Genomic DNA, 17,154 nt, shown 5'->3' on the forward strand with positions numbered 1-17,154 from the left:
AAGTTTTATCTGGCCTGTTTGGTCTACTTTAATGTGTTAACCCCACAGAACTTTAATGAAATGGAACAGTCACTGCTGTTTGTGGTGGTCATCCGACTACTACAGATTAAAATGTTGTTTATAATTCTTTGCTGTGATCACAAGTCAGTAAGTCTGTTAAGTGTTTCGCACACACTTGAGAACTGTGGAAATGTGCTATACTATGGCTATAGCCTGAATCCAGAGATTACTAAAATAACTGTGGATATTTGAATCTTTGTGTCCTGGTGTTTTACACAGCATTTAGACAGCTGTCAAAACTGGAATCTGACATTAGCAACGAGATTAACATAACAGCAGCAAAGACATATTAGCTCCTCCAGTCAGCATCTGCAAACTAGCAAATCTGGCAGGTCAGCATTGTCAAACATCTCTATTCCTTAATTTCTTAAATGCTAAAACTGTCATGGTTTAACCAAACATTAGCGAAGAAGAAAAGTGTTTGTTAACTTTAAACAGCTAATGGATACCAAGTATAAGTGTATTTCAACTACTTTGGCCCTCTCTGGAAAACCTTTTCCCTCACTGAGTTGTGACTTGTCACAAATCGGTTTATATGGAAGTTAGTCTGGTACCATGGTGATTATACACATAGCTATGGGCACTGCTCTGAACATCCTGGTATATTGTTTTGAACATGAAAGACCATTCAACTCCATTCAATTTCTGATAAACCCTGATAATTCAGCTCATTTGGACCATGCAAGAAAAAAAAAAAAAAATAGGACCATGCATAATCTTTACATGCATGCACTATCCACAGCATGGGCGATGACAATAAAATATATACAAATTGTCTGATATTGTTCCCTTTGGGAAGCTCACTACATGAAAACAACCAAGTCCACCAAGTGGAAATAAAACAGTGCAGGATCAGTGTCAAATAAAAAAATGGCATTTCATTAGCATGGTCATTGCATGGCCAGGGGAAATTACCTTTAATAGCAATTAGTAGCACAGAAATGAAGTTCATAAAAACCATGTAAAGTTGGCTACCACTAATATAATTTATCTGGCTGGTAGGGAAGATGGGGGTCAGGAAGATTAATTGGGATGAGGCTGTAAAGAAAATGCATTTGGAGCCTCTGGGGTAAAATAATGTTAATGTTATGTTGTATCTGTCATAAAAAATGAAGCTTTTTCTTTTATGGAATATGTAATCGCTCAGCCAGTTAAGTATCAAACTCATATTAGCACTTAGTCTATTGCCAGACATAGCTAATTAGTACATTTACTGGTCCAAAACTATGACACACGAGGTTGTTAGGACACGTTTATATTGTTTCTGGAGTCAAACATCTGTCACTTTCTGTGGGAAGAAAATATGCATGCTTTCATTTCTCAGTTTAACAGGCCACACAACGTGGCAACATGACAAGTGAAATTCAGCTGTCTGCTAACAACAGCAGTTTTTTTTTTTTCTTTCAGATGCTGTTAAAACTAAGTGTAATATAGACTAGTTGCCTACGACTGTATTCATGTCTGACAGTTTTCATTTTTAATTTTGTTAGATGATGACATGGAACTTTTAACAACCATCTGGCACTGTAGGGATGCCATAACTCATTTTTTCCAAAACTGAAATCTCTCCTGAAGCTCAGGTAACTTTTTAATGCTGCAAAGGCTCCAGGAAAAAAGAGAGAAAAAAAATCTTTCAGGAGGAGGTGTGACGAGACAGCCACCTGTTTGTGATAAATTATTGAAATGTGAAATGTGACAAAAATACAAGGACAATCTTGATTAATGATAACTACCCTCTGACTCTCACTCCTGTTTCTCAAGCTGTTTCTTTTCTCCCATCCCTGGTCTTGATGAAAAAGTGAGTGAACAAACTCATGGCTGTCAATAAGGACACACACACACACACGCGCACGCACACACACACACACACACACACACACACACACACACACACACACACACGCGCGCACACAAACACACACTCTATCCCTCTCTCTCTTTCTCTGTCTCTCTCACGTGTCCATCTTCCTCAAACAGATTCCATATTTTAATTAACTGAGTTGGTGAAGGTATTCCTCTAGAGAGGGGATTTAAGGATGGGCTGGGCTGGGGTGAGGCAGATATGAGTTGAAGAAGAAGAAGTGGCAACGCCCTTGCCAGGCTACTTGGTGTGGGTAGCGGGCAGCAGGGAGCATGGTCTTAATCATTGATCCCAAGCAGCCACCAGAATGAGAACAAAGGGCACTAAAATATTCATTAAAACCTGCTCTGAGCTTGTTGTGTGAGAGTGGAATGGAAAGAGAGAGAGAGGAGCAGGAAGGAACAGAGTGAGCTGAAGGAAGAGTGTGTAAGGAGAACTGAGAGGAGGTTAGCTTTTTAACATCTCATTACTGGAGCCCATTGACTCCCACGGAGAGAGAAAGGGAGAGCACCTGTCACAGAGTTGTAATGTGAACCCAAATCCTATCTCGCACCTTACGCTACTGAGATGACACCGCGACAGGGTGTCTTTCATGGGCGCGCCCACTTTTTATATTCAGCTTTTGTTGCCCAGATGCCTCTTGTGGCTCCGCCGGCCCCCACTTGCCACAGGATGGCGAATGAAAACGACGCAAACGACACATTTTACCTCACATCTACTTTTCAAAGAAAGAACGAAATCAAATAAATAAACTTCCATTTTTTGAAATGATAATAACAAGTCGGCCTCTGAAGCCGGCGGGGAAGCATCCGGGCAGTGAGAGAGGGACGCATTCTCCTTTTCTAAAAACATGAGAAGCATTTCAGGGCTGGTGAGCTTGAAAGATGAACCAAGAGGGAATCATGCTGGGTGGAAAGAATCAAACCAGTGTACCTCTGTGTGTGTGTGTGTGTGTGTGTGTGTGTGTGTGTGTGTGTGTGTGTGTGTGTGTGTGCATATGAATGATGCAGCTCTCTGGAGACATAGCTGAAAAGGCTTGGCTGTCCAGCAGACAGCACACCTACTGCGGTCATGTGTGTGCCTAAGTGTGTGTGTGCAAGCGTACCATTTGTGTGCATGCCAGCTCATGCCCAAGTGCCTATGTATGTGTGTGTGTGTATGTGTGCTTGAGAAGAGAATCTTTATCTTTAGCCAGCTCTCTGGCTTCCATCCTCTGTGTGTGGAAGTGTGTATGTGTTGCTGTGTGTGTGTGTGTGTGTGTGTGTGTGTGTGTGTATGTGTGTGTGTGTGTGTGTGCATGTGTATTATGCCAGTGGGTACCTGCTTGCACCTTCACTACTTCCCTTTCATTCCCCTTTTTTCTGTTGTTGCTCCAGACAGACTAGATAGAAAAACCTCGCAGGGGCACAGAGCAGACCAGTCTTTTTTTCCCCCCACACAGACCTTTTTTCCCAAATAAATAAAAGATTAGCAGTCAAAAGTTTGCCTTGGTAGGAATGGTCACATTTTTATGATTTTAGAAATAGAGAAATTAGAGAAAGAAAGAACGAACAAAAGAAAGCAAGCAAGAAAGAAAGTTCTGCTTTGCTTCCTCAAGTGCTCAAGTGGCAACACAGCTATCAGAAAGATGCTGTTGCCACTTGAGAACTTGAGGAAACAAAAGCCATATTCCTTAGGATGTTGCTTCTCTTTGCATTGCACAGCTGCTGTGTTTGAAGTGAGCAATTAAAAAAAATAAAAACACTGCCATGGTTGAGGGCCCACATTCTTCTTTTCCTTGATTTTTTCCCATACTTCCACTGATGATTAAACACTATTAAAATTTGACTTCTCCTTCCTTTCATCGGCTGTGAGAGATGGAGACAGATGCTTTGTGCCACTCCAGAGCGGTGGGGTGGGGGCTTTTGAAGAAGTGCCAGTGAACCTCCCAGTGAGGTTTTCTTTCTCTTTCTTTCTTTCTTTCTTTTTCTCCCCCTGCCCCCGCTCTCTCTCTCTCTCTCATTCTCTGATGACATTCCTTATGGTGCCTCACTTTATAAACCTTACATGAGCTGCACAAGGGCAGATACATCCATAGAGCTTATTGGGGAATAGCAAGCCACAGTGCACACTCACTTGCATGATATTTTAGTTGCCACTGGCTTGTTTAAAAACAGAAAGAAATACTGGTGCATTTCAATGAGGCTAGTTGAAAGCTGTAAAAAGCGAACTGTTGCAGTTTTGGTGGCCTCAAGTGGAGGCCACCAACTATTTGAATTTCTGAGAGGTAACTATTTGAATATAGCAAACTAAAAAGTCCTAGTTTGAATTACGTCAGATTTTGGGAGGTAGACAGCAAATGTGTGGAACCTCAAGATAAAGTTGTATGCAAGCTGTGTAAGATAGAGTTAGCCTATCGTTCTACCACTAGCAACCTGATTATTATGTTTACAGATATATACTGTAACCAGGGGTGGACTGGCCATTGGCCCACCGGGCATTTGCCCGGTGGGCCGATGTGCTAAGTGGGTCGACAGTCCCCCGACACTTTTTTTTTTTTTTTTTTTCATTATTATTGAAATAGCTGACCGTAAGATCAGTAGATCAGCGGCCCGATTGGCACTGGGCTGGCCCAATCACATTGCTAAACAACCCCTTTTGCGTAGTTTGGTCCCGCCTGCATAATGATTTCGGCAAATAAAGTCATTGCAAGAGTTTGTTTACTCAGCACCAGGCCGGCCCCTGAGACACGCTGCTCTGCGGCCCATTGGTTATTTTTCTTCACTGACATGGGGCTGGCCCAATAATATCACGAGCCTGTGGCTCGGTGAGCCGGTGTGCAGTGCAACGCAGGTCGAACGTTATCTCATAGGATCTACTGAGATGGAGAGAAAACGCAAAAGTGGCGCAGAGAAACTGCAAGAAAAAAAACGGCTGTCAATTTTCAAACCGATCGGACTTTTTTGCTTTTTCGTAATTTATCAATATGAATGAAGAACAAGCCCAAACAATGCCAGAGGAACACAATTCCCGATAGTGCCCCCGTCTGCCATGCAGGAGGTCTTCGATTCAATTCCCCACCCGGACAAAAGTTGGATTTTACTTTATTTACCTCACTTTGTTGTTAACCATGACAGTGAAGTGATTCTTATCATTCTGCCTGTCACTGGCTAGATGACACACACAGTGGTATTTAGGGTTTCTGTAATTTTCATTTCTGTACTCTTTTTGTGAATTTGTAACCCAGGTGCTAAATTATTATTATTATTATTATTATTATTATTATTATTATTATTATTATTTTGCCTTGTTTTGTTTTGGGGTTTTTTTGTTGTTGTTGTTGGGTTTTTTTTTTTTGCCTTTTTTAATGCCTTGTTCTAACTTTATGGGGAGATATACATACCAATCGAATCAGATTCAGATTTAAAGGATTTGTGTGGTATACTTTGTTTGTCGCCATGACCTTCCTATGTGCAGTTTGGGCTCATTCTCTATTCATGTTGATAGGCACCTGCACTTACTGATCTGAAATAGATGCCCAAAAGGTGTTGGCCAGTTGTGGCCTGTTCAATAGAATAAAAAAGTTCAATTCCTATTCATCTATTGTATTTTATTGTTCCACTATAGTACTATAGGCCAGTATGATTGGGGCAGCCAAGTAATTTGACATATTTGAACAATTTTTTAAAAAGTAACGTAATAGTTACTTTTCCTGGTAATTAATTACTTTTTAGTAGAAGTAACTAGTAACGGTAATTAATTACTTTTTCAAAGTAACGTGCCCAACACTGCTGATGGCAGCTAACTAATTGCATGGCATTATGGTTTTAAAGAGTTGCACAGTTGTTATACACATTTAAGAGAGCAAAAAGACCGGAAAGGTGTGCGTTATCGAATGTGGTGGGCCGGTCTGGTCCAAAATGCCCAGGCCGATTTTTTGTCCCAGTCCACCCCTGACCGTAACCTAATTATGTTGACGTAAATGCAAGTACATATGTATCTCGTCATATCGGTCTGCCCTCTTGTCGACATAATGCACAAAAATAAATATCTGAACGGTTCATGTGTTAGAAAGGATATTTGAATATCATTTTTTGCCAGTTTTGACAGCTCTAGTAGAGCAGAAGGTGGTGAAGATGGTCAGTCACTGTTGATGTGTCCACTTTGCTCTGGACTGAGCACTTGCTCTTTGCTGTTCAGGAAACTGTTTTGGGGTTTTGATTTGTCAACTCCCCTGGGCGGGGAAGATTCATGCCTAAAACTAGAGGTGAATTTGGGCAAATCAGCCAAATCTGCAGCATATAAGTTCATGGGGATAGGACACTTTTCTCTGTTGCATCTCCTCTGTCAGGATCTGAGAGCTCCAAAAAAAATTGTAGATAAAATGGAGCTTTAAGGGCTGCATTTTACAGTAATCCATTCCAGCAGGGCTGGGTGGGCTCTACTTCCCCTTGTAGGGTAACAATATTGTATGGACCCTGGTAAGACCAACCAAATACACAGCAATATCCCGTCATATCAAATATCAAATGAGATACAGTTTCCACACCATTATTACAGAAGGCAGTATTTGCCAGTGTCATTCCCAAATTTTGAAAGCATTTGGTTAACAGGATGAATAAGATGAGTAATGTTATTTCAGACCTGCAACGTAGCAATACCAACACATAAAGTACCCTTATGTGTCTACAGGAGGACAGTGAGATTTGACAAAACGTTGACATTCATATTCTAGAATTGAGAATGGGTTGTTTTTTTTGATACCAATCAAATAATGCTGTGGCTTGATCAAAATGACCTGGTTCATATAGTTTCAGGTTATGGCCAAATACACTTTCAAAGAGTTACTGTGTAACAAAAACTGATTTGTTTAACAAAATGATGTCAGATTACAAACATTAATTTAAAAAAAAATACACTTCAAAGGACCATACCAGTGATTCTGCATGTTTAGCGTAATATCTAAAAAAAAAAAAAAAAAAAAAAAAGTCTACTTCTTGTTTCTGCTAATCTTTTCCCAAAGCATTCCATTCATTCCACTAGGATATGAAAATTAACTTTGAGAGACTTCAAACTTTCTTCATACCAGTATTTCATCACCGCAATAAAGTCATCCAAACTCATCCAGTTTGTGTTTTGGTGTGTTTTGAAATTGAGTGAAGCGAACATGTTGAAATTTCACTTTTTTGCCACAAATAATTTAGGCTATATGTAAAATCATAGTGAGATTGCATTCACATACACTGATACTCAACATGGCTAAAACAGTTGGCAAGTCTAGTACATAAGATTTAACTCGTCGACCTGAATGTTTTGTCAGTGATACCTGTGTGAAAAATCACATTTCAACAGTAAACCGTATTCATTCAACCACTGTGCGTGACATGTTCCTTCAGCTACTTGACATCATCTAATCAGCAGTGTATTCACTCCTGGTGCATGGTTAAGTTAAGCATTTTGTTTCATTGAATAACAACTGCAGCAGCACTGCTAGTATTTCCAGAAACTGGAATTCAAATGTAACCTACCAAGAGATTTTCACTTTTTTTTAAATTAATTATCCCATCTAGACAGAGCGCTCCACCTACTTCAAATGCCTAATGAAGCTGAGGTGTTCAACGGCGCAACTGCCTTCCCCTCCCTTTTGTTCATTTTACATTCAAACTTTCATCTGGTCCTATTAGGCTCAATTTCAGCACACTGGCTCCTGGTCACTTTTAATTCATTTGCTACGATCTCATATAATTAGGCCTTGCATTAACGATGCCCCCCCAAAGACCCTTCCTTTCCGTACTACCACCTAGTCTACACAGTAACCATTTGATGCTCTTCAAAGTCTGCCTCAAACCCCACTCTCCTTTCACAGCCACTTTCAAATGAGATCAGAGCATTTGAGATTTAGCTTCTTGATGATATTAACTTTCCTGCTTCACCCGTTTCTCCCTCTCTACTACTCCAGTGGCGTATCCTTAAGTGGATGGATTGCCTCCGGGCTACGGAATCCATGCACGGTCCAAATTAAATTCAAGGGCCACAGATGATTTTCCTGACCTTCTGACTTCCTGAGTTCAGCGGAAATTATTGCACCAAGTGGACGGTGATAATTAACAGCCTTCAAAGCACTCTACCATCCACACAAAAATCCATACAAATCTTAAAAAGGACAGTTCATCTCTTTAGATTTATGAGGCTTAAATCCGTGAGCATCTTCAAAAAGGCAGCTGATCTATTTTTATTTTTTTTTGTTCCTCCCCAGAGTGTTTGCCTGAACTTGGGGGTTCCACATGTCTGAACAAAGTATTTTATTGAGTAATAACTCTTACAGCAGTGGGTTTAACCATGACTACCACCATCCGCTCCATTAACAAGATGTTCAAAGAAAGTCGAGCAGAATTTTTTTTGCATTATCAGGGCTAGGAGAGCAGACTTTCATGTGGAGGTCATGGATTCTAATCTTGGGGTCAGCAGTATATACAAACCATGTTTGACTCTTGAACCCAGGAAGTTCAAACTCTTATCATCATGCTATTTTAAATGGTCAATTTTAAAGAGGGGATATTTCCACCAAGATGCAATGAAAAAGTTACAGCCCACACCAAAACTAATGTCATGCTTAGATAAATGATTGTTAATAAGTCTGATTGATGAAAATCCCCCTTAGAGAGTGTACAATCTAACAAGTGCAGACTTACTTTAGGATACTGACACGCCAATGGCCCCACTGGTAATGTGCAGCTTGACACACATTTCATGCTTGTTTGATTATAACACACAGATCAGTGACCCAACATGGGAAATGGTTTTGAGGATCAATCTTGCATTGAGTCCCTATCTGTAGTTGCAACTCTGATCATAATCCATTTCTAATTTCAGCTTTTTTGAACACATAGGACCCTGTTTTTATAAACAGCCAATAGCTGGTGCAGTGACATTTTTGTGAGGCACAGCTATGGTTTCTCCTCACTGGGGAGAAGCTCAGTAGTGGGTGTCTCGTGTTGTTATCAGCTTGGTGATGGAGCCATGGATGACTGAGATTTGCATCCATCAATGCCTACCTGCTTGAACTAGGACAACAATGCGGCACAGCTACATTGTGTGTTATTTTCATCACTTTTTAGTTGGTGGAGGCACATTCAAATACATATCTCTGAAATCACAAAACCCCTTTTAATATTTATTTATTTTTTTAATGTCTGTTTCAATGTGATATCAATCTCTCAGTATGGGCAAAAATATTTTGATGATGTACTTGAATTGAAATTATCAGTAAGAACACATTTAACTTTGAAAAGCTTAATTTGGAATGTTGGGTGTTGCAAACACACAGAGCATTTCATTTTGACACATTGTATGTATTTTATTGTATTTATGTGACTATTTTAAAACCAAAATAATGTTTTGGAAACTAGCAATCAGCAAATATGTAGACACAGATGTATTCTAGTTAGACCAGATGGAAAAGCAAGCGTGAAATTAATTTATTCATTTATTCGTTTACAGAAGAAAGGGACAAGAAAGAGATAAATAATTTCCTTATTTTTCTTTCTCCAAAATAAACACATTCATTTTCTCACTTAATCACCCATCACAAAAATGGAACTGCGCCCCAAGGCAGAGAGCATTATCTTTAAAGATTCCATATTTTATGACTTATAGGCATATCTGAACCATTCTAAATAGTCCTGACAATAAAAATTGTGTTTGTTTTTATCCACTATTGTGATGGCCTCTCTCTGTCCATCCTCCACATAAGTCAGTTTTCAGGTAACCATCCCTTAGCACTTCATATTTTTGTGAAAACGCTGTGATTGGTGGTGTAAGTGCAGATCAAACAACAAGGCAGCCTGGGAACAGATAATGGGAAAAAGTAGGTGGTGAGAGGGTATGGTTATGCAAATTTTAGCTCAACAACTGTTGGTTATCTGGTTGTGATGTAGGAAGTGGATCAAATTCTAAACAGCTTCCAACGCTAGGATTATATCTTGCTGTGGGTGAGCTAGAGGAATGGCACTAGCATGCAATTTTACATTTACACAGCTTTTGTTTTGCACCCTTAAGCTTAAACCAGGACAGAAAGTGTCATAGATGTGAAACTACACTCTTTACTGACACTCATGCTCTGAAAAGTGAAATAAAAAGCAGGCTCTCTGTATTATGGTGAGTGAAGGCACACCTCTAGGTAGCAGCGACTAGTGATGCTGGCGTCTGAGGAGGTACGAGCACCAGGCGGCAGACTGACAGGCACAAAGCTCAGCTGGAACTTCCAGTGTGACACGATTCACAATTAAAATGTTCTCAGCTAAATGAGCAGAGGGACAAAGAACTAACTGAACAGATAATAAGATTTCCACATCTGCCCGTAGGCTCTCCTGTCATAGTTTAGTTTAGTTTCTGCTGGTTTAGATGTCTCTCACAGTTTCTGTCTTATTCTCTTTCCTCTCTGCCTTCAGTCTTGACTGTGCTGTTTTCTGTCTATCTAACCTGTGTGCGTGTGCTTGGATGATGTGTGTGTCTCGCTGCATGGATGTGGCTGCCATCTTTAAGTTGGCAGCCTGGCTCTGCCCCTGTGTCCTGCCATCTCTGCTCCTGCTCCCCCTGCACTGTCCTGCTCCTCCTGCTTCTTCCACAGCCATCATTTGCTGTTTTAATGCTTTTATAAACTTTATTCTTCTATTCTCCAGTTTGCTTTATTAAATTTTGGTTCCTCACTAATGTTCTCTTTCCCGCTTCACCTCATGTGTGGGTGTGTGTCATATGCTTGAATTTGAATGCCTTGTGTGTGACCATCTTCCTCCCAGGTGTGCCCCACCACCCTGAAGCAGGCAGCTACAGTGACAACATTCCTGCAACAGACAGTAGCTTCTACAGCTCCACCCACACTCCTTTTAAACACTCTGCTCTGCCCTTACCGCTATGTGAGAAGCAGCGGGTCGGCACATTCAAATGGCGCACACCATTAGCTAGTGATCCAGTGAGAGAGAAAGTTTCACTCCAGCTCATACAGGTTCTTTGTGTCCCAAATCCAAAAAAAAACTAAATAAAAAATAAAATCTGTTATTATGCAGACTGTTTCGTCCAGAGCACCAGAGCAGCAAAGTACAATGACTACACTTTTAGCATTTTTGGCAAGTGTCACCTGTGTTAGTTTATTTCCATAATACACAGGACTGAGCAAAGTCCCACCTGCATGTCCCCCTACCTGAATGTGGCCTTGAGAATCTGTCCAGAGGTGCTCTCCTTGGTGTGGTTGTTGTATCCGTAGAAAAGGTCTCCAAACACGGTCTGGTTAGCAGGGATGTCCACTGTCTCCCCACAGTCAACTCCCTCAGTGCAGGCCTCAGACAGTGGCTGGCACGACCTCCCATCCGGCCCCCGCTTGTAGTCCTCGATACAGCTAGAGTGACAAAGGACGCAGCTTTGAGAATCATAATTCATTCATGCATGCACTCATTTGTTCATTTCTTTCTTTCTGTCTTTCTTTTCAAACATGGCAGGCTTTGGGCAGCAGATGGCAAAACCGCCAATGTGAATCTCACTTACAATCCTCCATAGAGTTGCAATACAATTGGAGACATGTTGAGAACTACGCCGTTGAACATCATTTATTCATGCTGTTGGATATATGGCTTGAGAATTGTGATATGGGATTACTTTATTACACATTATTTATTTCACTGGCTTTGTTTATTGCTTTGTTTGTCTTTTTCTTTATCTCCTTCTGTCTTGAGTTCTTATTGTGCCTCCTTATTACCTTTATTTTCCATTTTAGCAAAATGAATGCAACACAATTAGCATGCAGAACAGCTACAGAATGAAAAATAGAGCGTTTTCTGTTTATCGTTAATTAAGTTTCCATTTATTATGAAACTGCTGCTGGTTAGACTGCAAGTGAAAATTGTTAAGCAATCATTTAAATAATCAAGCACATGGCTGAAACCTGATCTCTCCAGGTGAGTTTAAAACGATTATGCAGGATCAACAGGCATATAAAAGGATATCTTTGGGCTTGGGCCCTGATCCTATTGGTCTGCTTGACTACTACCTTTTGTGTGCTAAGAAGATGCTTGCAATTTTGACTTGGCAGGTGTATATATTTGCATGTTTTTTTGTCTGCAACTTCACTGTTTGCTGGCTGAGCCTTCCGTGAAAAACAATTCTTAACAAATAAAATTTATTTCCAAGAGTGATAGTCTGTGTTGTGATATAGAGGATTTAGCATTTCTGTTAAACCGCATTCTTTGTAATATGATTTTAATCACTCATTGAAAGTGTTTTAATATATGTAATTATAATATCAACCACAAAACAATTAAAACAGACTTTGTCCTGTGAGAGTATGATCCAAAGATGCCTGAAAGGCCATCAGATTGTATGTTTTCCTGGAAACATTACATAACATCTCTACAAGCAAGAGATTTTGATATTTCCTTGATTTGTGTGAGTTTACCAGTTACTAAAAGACAAACTCCATATTTGCTGGGTTCAAAAAGATGCATAGTAAAGACTGCACAACTCAACAGTGTAGGATCAGCAATTAATTTTACTCAACCGGCACAAAATCCCCAATTTCAAAAAGGAGTTAGACTCCAAACAGCGAGAGTCCTCAAGCCTCTTTCATATTTATGATGTTTTGACATCTCAGTGTCTGTGAGAAACCGACAGAGAGAAAAAGAGAGAGATGGGTGCGGGTAAAGTGAGAATCGTAATCTGTCAGGGATTTAAACTGAGATGATGCCACTCTCCTGTGGGAACGGTGTCGGATTAGCCACATCTGTACTCCATAAAGTGACAACAACAAAATGCCAAGTAAAATGGAAAAAAAAGGAAGAAGCAATTTGCATCACCTGTTTATGTAAATCTGACATGATATATTATGCGTGCAACATAATTTTTTTATGTAATGATGACACAGAACAAAGCAGCAGAATGTTGAATTTATTTAGAAAGCTGCTGTAAATAGGACCTGGTGATGCTGTTGCCATGAAGCCATTTAAAGGCTCTTAATGTATACACAGGTATTTCTGAAGGAGAAAAAAAAGACTTAAACAGACAGACTCATTTTACCAGCCTATGCAGCTAACATTTTAAATGCATATAGTTGTTCATACTCTATAATTTGCTCTACTTATTCACAGGAATGTTATTATTGCAAACGTGGGTGTAAATGCCCGTGGTAGTGAGAACAAACCCTGGGTATTAACTTCATGGTATACTGCAAAATGACAGCATCAGGCTATTTTATTTTCACTGTCAGTATAAATTGGGTGTATCATTAAAACAAACTAAATGGGGCTCTGCAACGGATGATATGATGTCATGCTGAAGGAATTTCCTATTTCGCGTTTTCTCTTTTCATTGAGCGCAGATAAAAATGTATGACCTGAATGCACCATTAATAATGTAAGCCACTGACTACAGACTGACTCTGTCATGGCTTGCGTTCAAGTTACTGATTATGTTTGATTCCTCGGCATGATTCTGTCTCCCACTTGCACCCCTCATACACTGAGATGCACTGTGCTTATTGTATCTGGTTTTCTATCAGCCAACATATCTTCACAAATGAGATGCAGACTCAAACTATAGATGTGATTTAAGTCTACAGGATGCATGGAGGGGTCATAGGATTAAAATGAATCCAGCCCTGATGTAGCCATACTTACCCCTTAAACCAGCTGTATGCACTAAAAAAATAGCGGGCACAATTGTTACCATTTTAGTAAGTGATTCCTAACAGCTTACATTTAAATGAGCTCTGCCACAGTTTTGGCACAATTAGCCAATTAGAATGCCATTAGAATGCGATTTAAACCATTTGATTGCATTTGGCAGACAAAGATGCCCATTTTTCCTAAAACAAATCTGATCCATTGCTGAATAACCCAGTCCAAATGGTCACATATTGTTTGTACTTTATGTTGGAATATCCAGTACTTCTACATTCCACATTTTCTATTTCTAAATGTTATTTTAAATCACCCTTATGATGAACAGACCATCAATGAAAAAAATCAGGAGAAAAATCTTGCATCACTTGAGCCCTGATGTGCCTGCCACCCTTGGCCAGTGGTAATGCCATCCTCATCTTCCTCCTTCTCTAGCTGTTCCTGCTCATCATCATCCTCATCATAAAATACATTCTAACCGGGTTAGGGATGCTCAGATATTTCGGCTACACATAAATTGTCCGATTTTCACTCCTAACAACTCAATCCATACTTGCCAATTTGGCGAACCTATAACACCCAGATCCATGTTTGCTGGTTTCCTGGTTTAAATATACTGTTTCTCCTTTAATCAGAGGCAAGGAGCTGTCCTTAAGTGTTATCATTTTTGCAGTTTCTGGCTGACACACACCTCAAAATAATATTCAACAGCTCTAAGGTGCTACATGTTTATTCCCTGGTGGACAGTGTTGACTGCAATTGCAAAATCTATGTGCACACTGTTGATGAATCAGAATTGTTACATTTTGTGTACGCAATGCCATTAGTGCCACCACAAAGTTTTAGCAGGCTAAATCAAGGGGTGAGTGTGCACACTGAGGGCCCACTAGGAGTTCCAAGGGGTTAGACATTTGCGGGCACACAGGATGATGCAGAGCCCTGGATGAAGAAAAGCCCATGATGCTCATTCGGGCAGACAACTTACATGGCACTGCGCTCTGTCCGCATCATCTGAGCTTCCATATCGCCTTCAACTACTAGGCGTTTATTTAAAAACTTACTTGCTCATTATCTGCCGCCTGACACCCTGCTGCTACTGTTGCTGCTGCTGCTTAAAAATCTCTCCCCACAACCACCTTCCCAGCATGCACCTGTGTGTGGGCTCCGTTTCCTTTTGAAACTGATCTCTCCCTGCTCTCAGTTTTGACTAGCAACAAATTATGAAAGCAGTAATGTCAAAATAAAATTTGTCTGTATTTACAATGATCCTCCATCAAAATGTTCATTTTCAATACAGGAAACTGCAAATGAACTGGCTTATTTGTTCTTGATTCTAAGCAGCGTTAGATGGAGGGCTCTCTTCATTATTCACATCACAGTCACAGTTCACCCTGGCAATTTACATCTGAATGTGGCAACTCAGAATGCCAGCTGAGCTACCTGTTTTATTCTTGGATTAGAGCTGTCCCTTTTCAGCAAAACCTGTTGCAAAGGGTTAGTTCGGGACAATGTTTCTTAAATTGGGGTGCCCAGATCCTCGGGAAGGCACGCAGGAACTACAGCGAAGGCACAAGTCGAACTCCACGATTCAGTTGGCATTATTGGCCTATTTCCACCCATTTTTTAATGGTTTAATTTTTGACATCACACAACCATGAATTATGTCTTAAATTGTACCAATATTTTCCACCAGTTGACTTTTCTTTTTATCATCATTAGTAATACATTTATTACAAGAACCACAAGAAATTTTCCAAAACAAAGATATGAAAAAGGTAATTTTTTTATCTAAATTTGTGCCTAATTGCAAAAAGCAAAAGCATCATTCATAAAACTAATAAAACAGAATATTTGTAATACATTTTTCCATTTTTTATGTTTATGAGTCTAAATTCTTTTCATTTTCTGAAATTCTGTTGTATCTTTTGACTGGAAAGCACTGTCCCTGAATAAAACAGCATGTTCTTGTTTGCTGAACGCTAACACAACAGCTACACATTGGACATGAATGAGCACACAGTAATGACAAGCAGCTACAAACATCAAGTCTCATGACCCATTTGGTGTGGCATGATGTTTAAGGCGGCTATGGTTCGGGTTTTACCGAAGTGAGCCCTTCTGCAGCTCAGAGACCCACAGCCACAGGGCAGCAGGGTGAAATAGTGATTGAGTGTGTTTGCAATGTCTGCTGATATTTAGTACTATCATCCATTATCTTGAAATCTGGAAACATTCCAACAATTAGACTATGGTCACAGTAAAAACCCCGTCACGCTGCATTCAGACCATGAGACACAAAACTCCACTAATATTTTTCGGGTAGGCAGTACATATTTTTAATTATTTTATTCAATCCTATTTACCCAGGGTTGGCTGGATGAGTATGTCCAACACCCTGCTCCACATACACAATCACAAATATTCATTCAATAGCAGGGAAACTGGTGCATATTCTTTCTTGTTAAAGAGCGATTCATTTTATGGAAATAATTTAAAGAAACCAACCTTTCTTTTGTGACAAGCTGCAGTCAGATTGGTGCAGGCTACTTTACTGGTGCCTAATCAATCCTAAATAATGATTTGTCATTTAGGCCCGTTCTTGACTGTGTGGAACATCAGTCAGTGTTTGATCTTAACTTCATTTGGACCTCTTTGAGTCAACTAGGCTTGAAAAAAGCAAGATTAATTTTGGTGTGAGGTGTAACGTTTTTCTTAGTAAAGTCAAATAGCAACACACTGAGCCGAACAACTGGCTAACAGAGCTGACAAAAATTTTGCAGCTAAAAATTCAGTGTGCAAAGAACATAAATCTCTCAGCAAATCTGAATCGTGATCAAGTTCGGTCAATTATCAAGAGCATCCTAACCACCTCCATCTCTGTCACGTTAACCTCCCCTACCTCCTACTCCATGTACAAGTTCCAATTTGTTGTCCACACTGCTGAGTGGGTGGCTGGCTGTCATTTACCCTACATGAACTACTTAATATGAACCATCCACACCCAGGCAATCACCTCCTCCAAAACACCCGCCACCTGAACAGCGTCTCCCTCAGGGGCCAAACAGGCAGTATGCAATACCACAAATGCACAGTTTATTTTCTATGAGAGGATGGCGGCGAGCAGATTTTCGATCTGCTTAGGCGGAGGAGCAGGCAAAGCTTGTTCCCATGAAATCACTGCACTTGTGCATGAGACAAGAGCACACAGGCTGACGGCACAATTCTGTTCAACTTTTGCTTTTGGTGCTGGGAAGAAACCCACACCCTCACACATGGGGATCAAAGCAATTTCAAAATACTTGCTGTTTGCTTGCTGTCTGTTCAAGGCCTTACTCAACCGGCTCTCCTAAGACTTAACACCAATGTACCCACACAATCTCTACATTTCTCCTCAACTTCCCTATGGACCTATCTGTAATCCTACTATTGTTTGCATAGTTTTGCAGTACTCAAAATATCTGTACAAAACTTTCTGCACTCTCTCTTTAGCTTCAGGATTATAACCCTGCTTCATAACTTGAGAATTTCCTTCTTGAATGAAAAGCCAAGTCAGTACCACTGTGTTGAATTTTGTAAGAATTGAAGGCA

The 17,154-nt window shown here is 40.2% G+C and overlaps 1 protein-coding gene across 2 annotated transcripts in view; it reads right to left on the minus strand.

The window, feature by feature from the left end:
- astn1 (astrotactin 1) overlaps positions 1–17,154 on the minus strand; it is a 378,530-nt gene that overhangs the window by 195,341 nt on the left and 166,035 nt on the right. For both annotated transcript variants that reach the window (XM_030073613.1, XM_030073612.1), the window contains exon 14: positions 11,100–11,294. In XM_030073613.1, coding sequence (XP_029929473.1) covers positions 11,100–11,294 — 195 coding nt within the window. The remainder of the gene's footprint in view (positions 1–11,099; positions 11,295–17,154) is intronic.

This window comes from Myripristis murdjan, chromosome 17 (genome assembly GCF_902150065.1).
Source record: "Myripristis murdjan chromosome 17, fMyrMur1.1, whole genome shotgun sequence".
Taxonomy (NCBI): domain Eukaryota; kingdom Metazoa; phylum Chordata; class Actinopteri; order Holocentriformes; family Holocentridae; genus Myripristis; species Myripristis murdjan.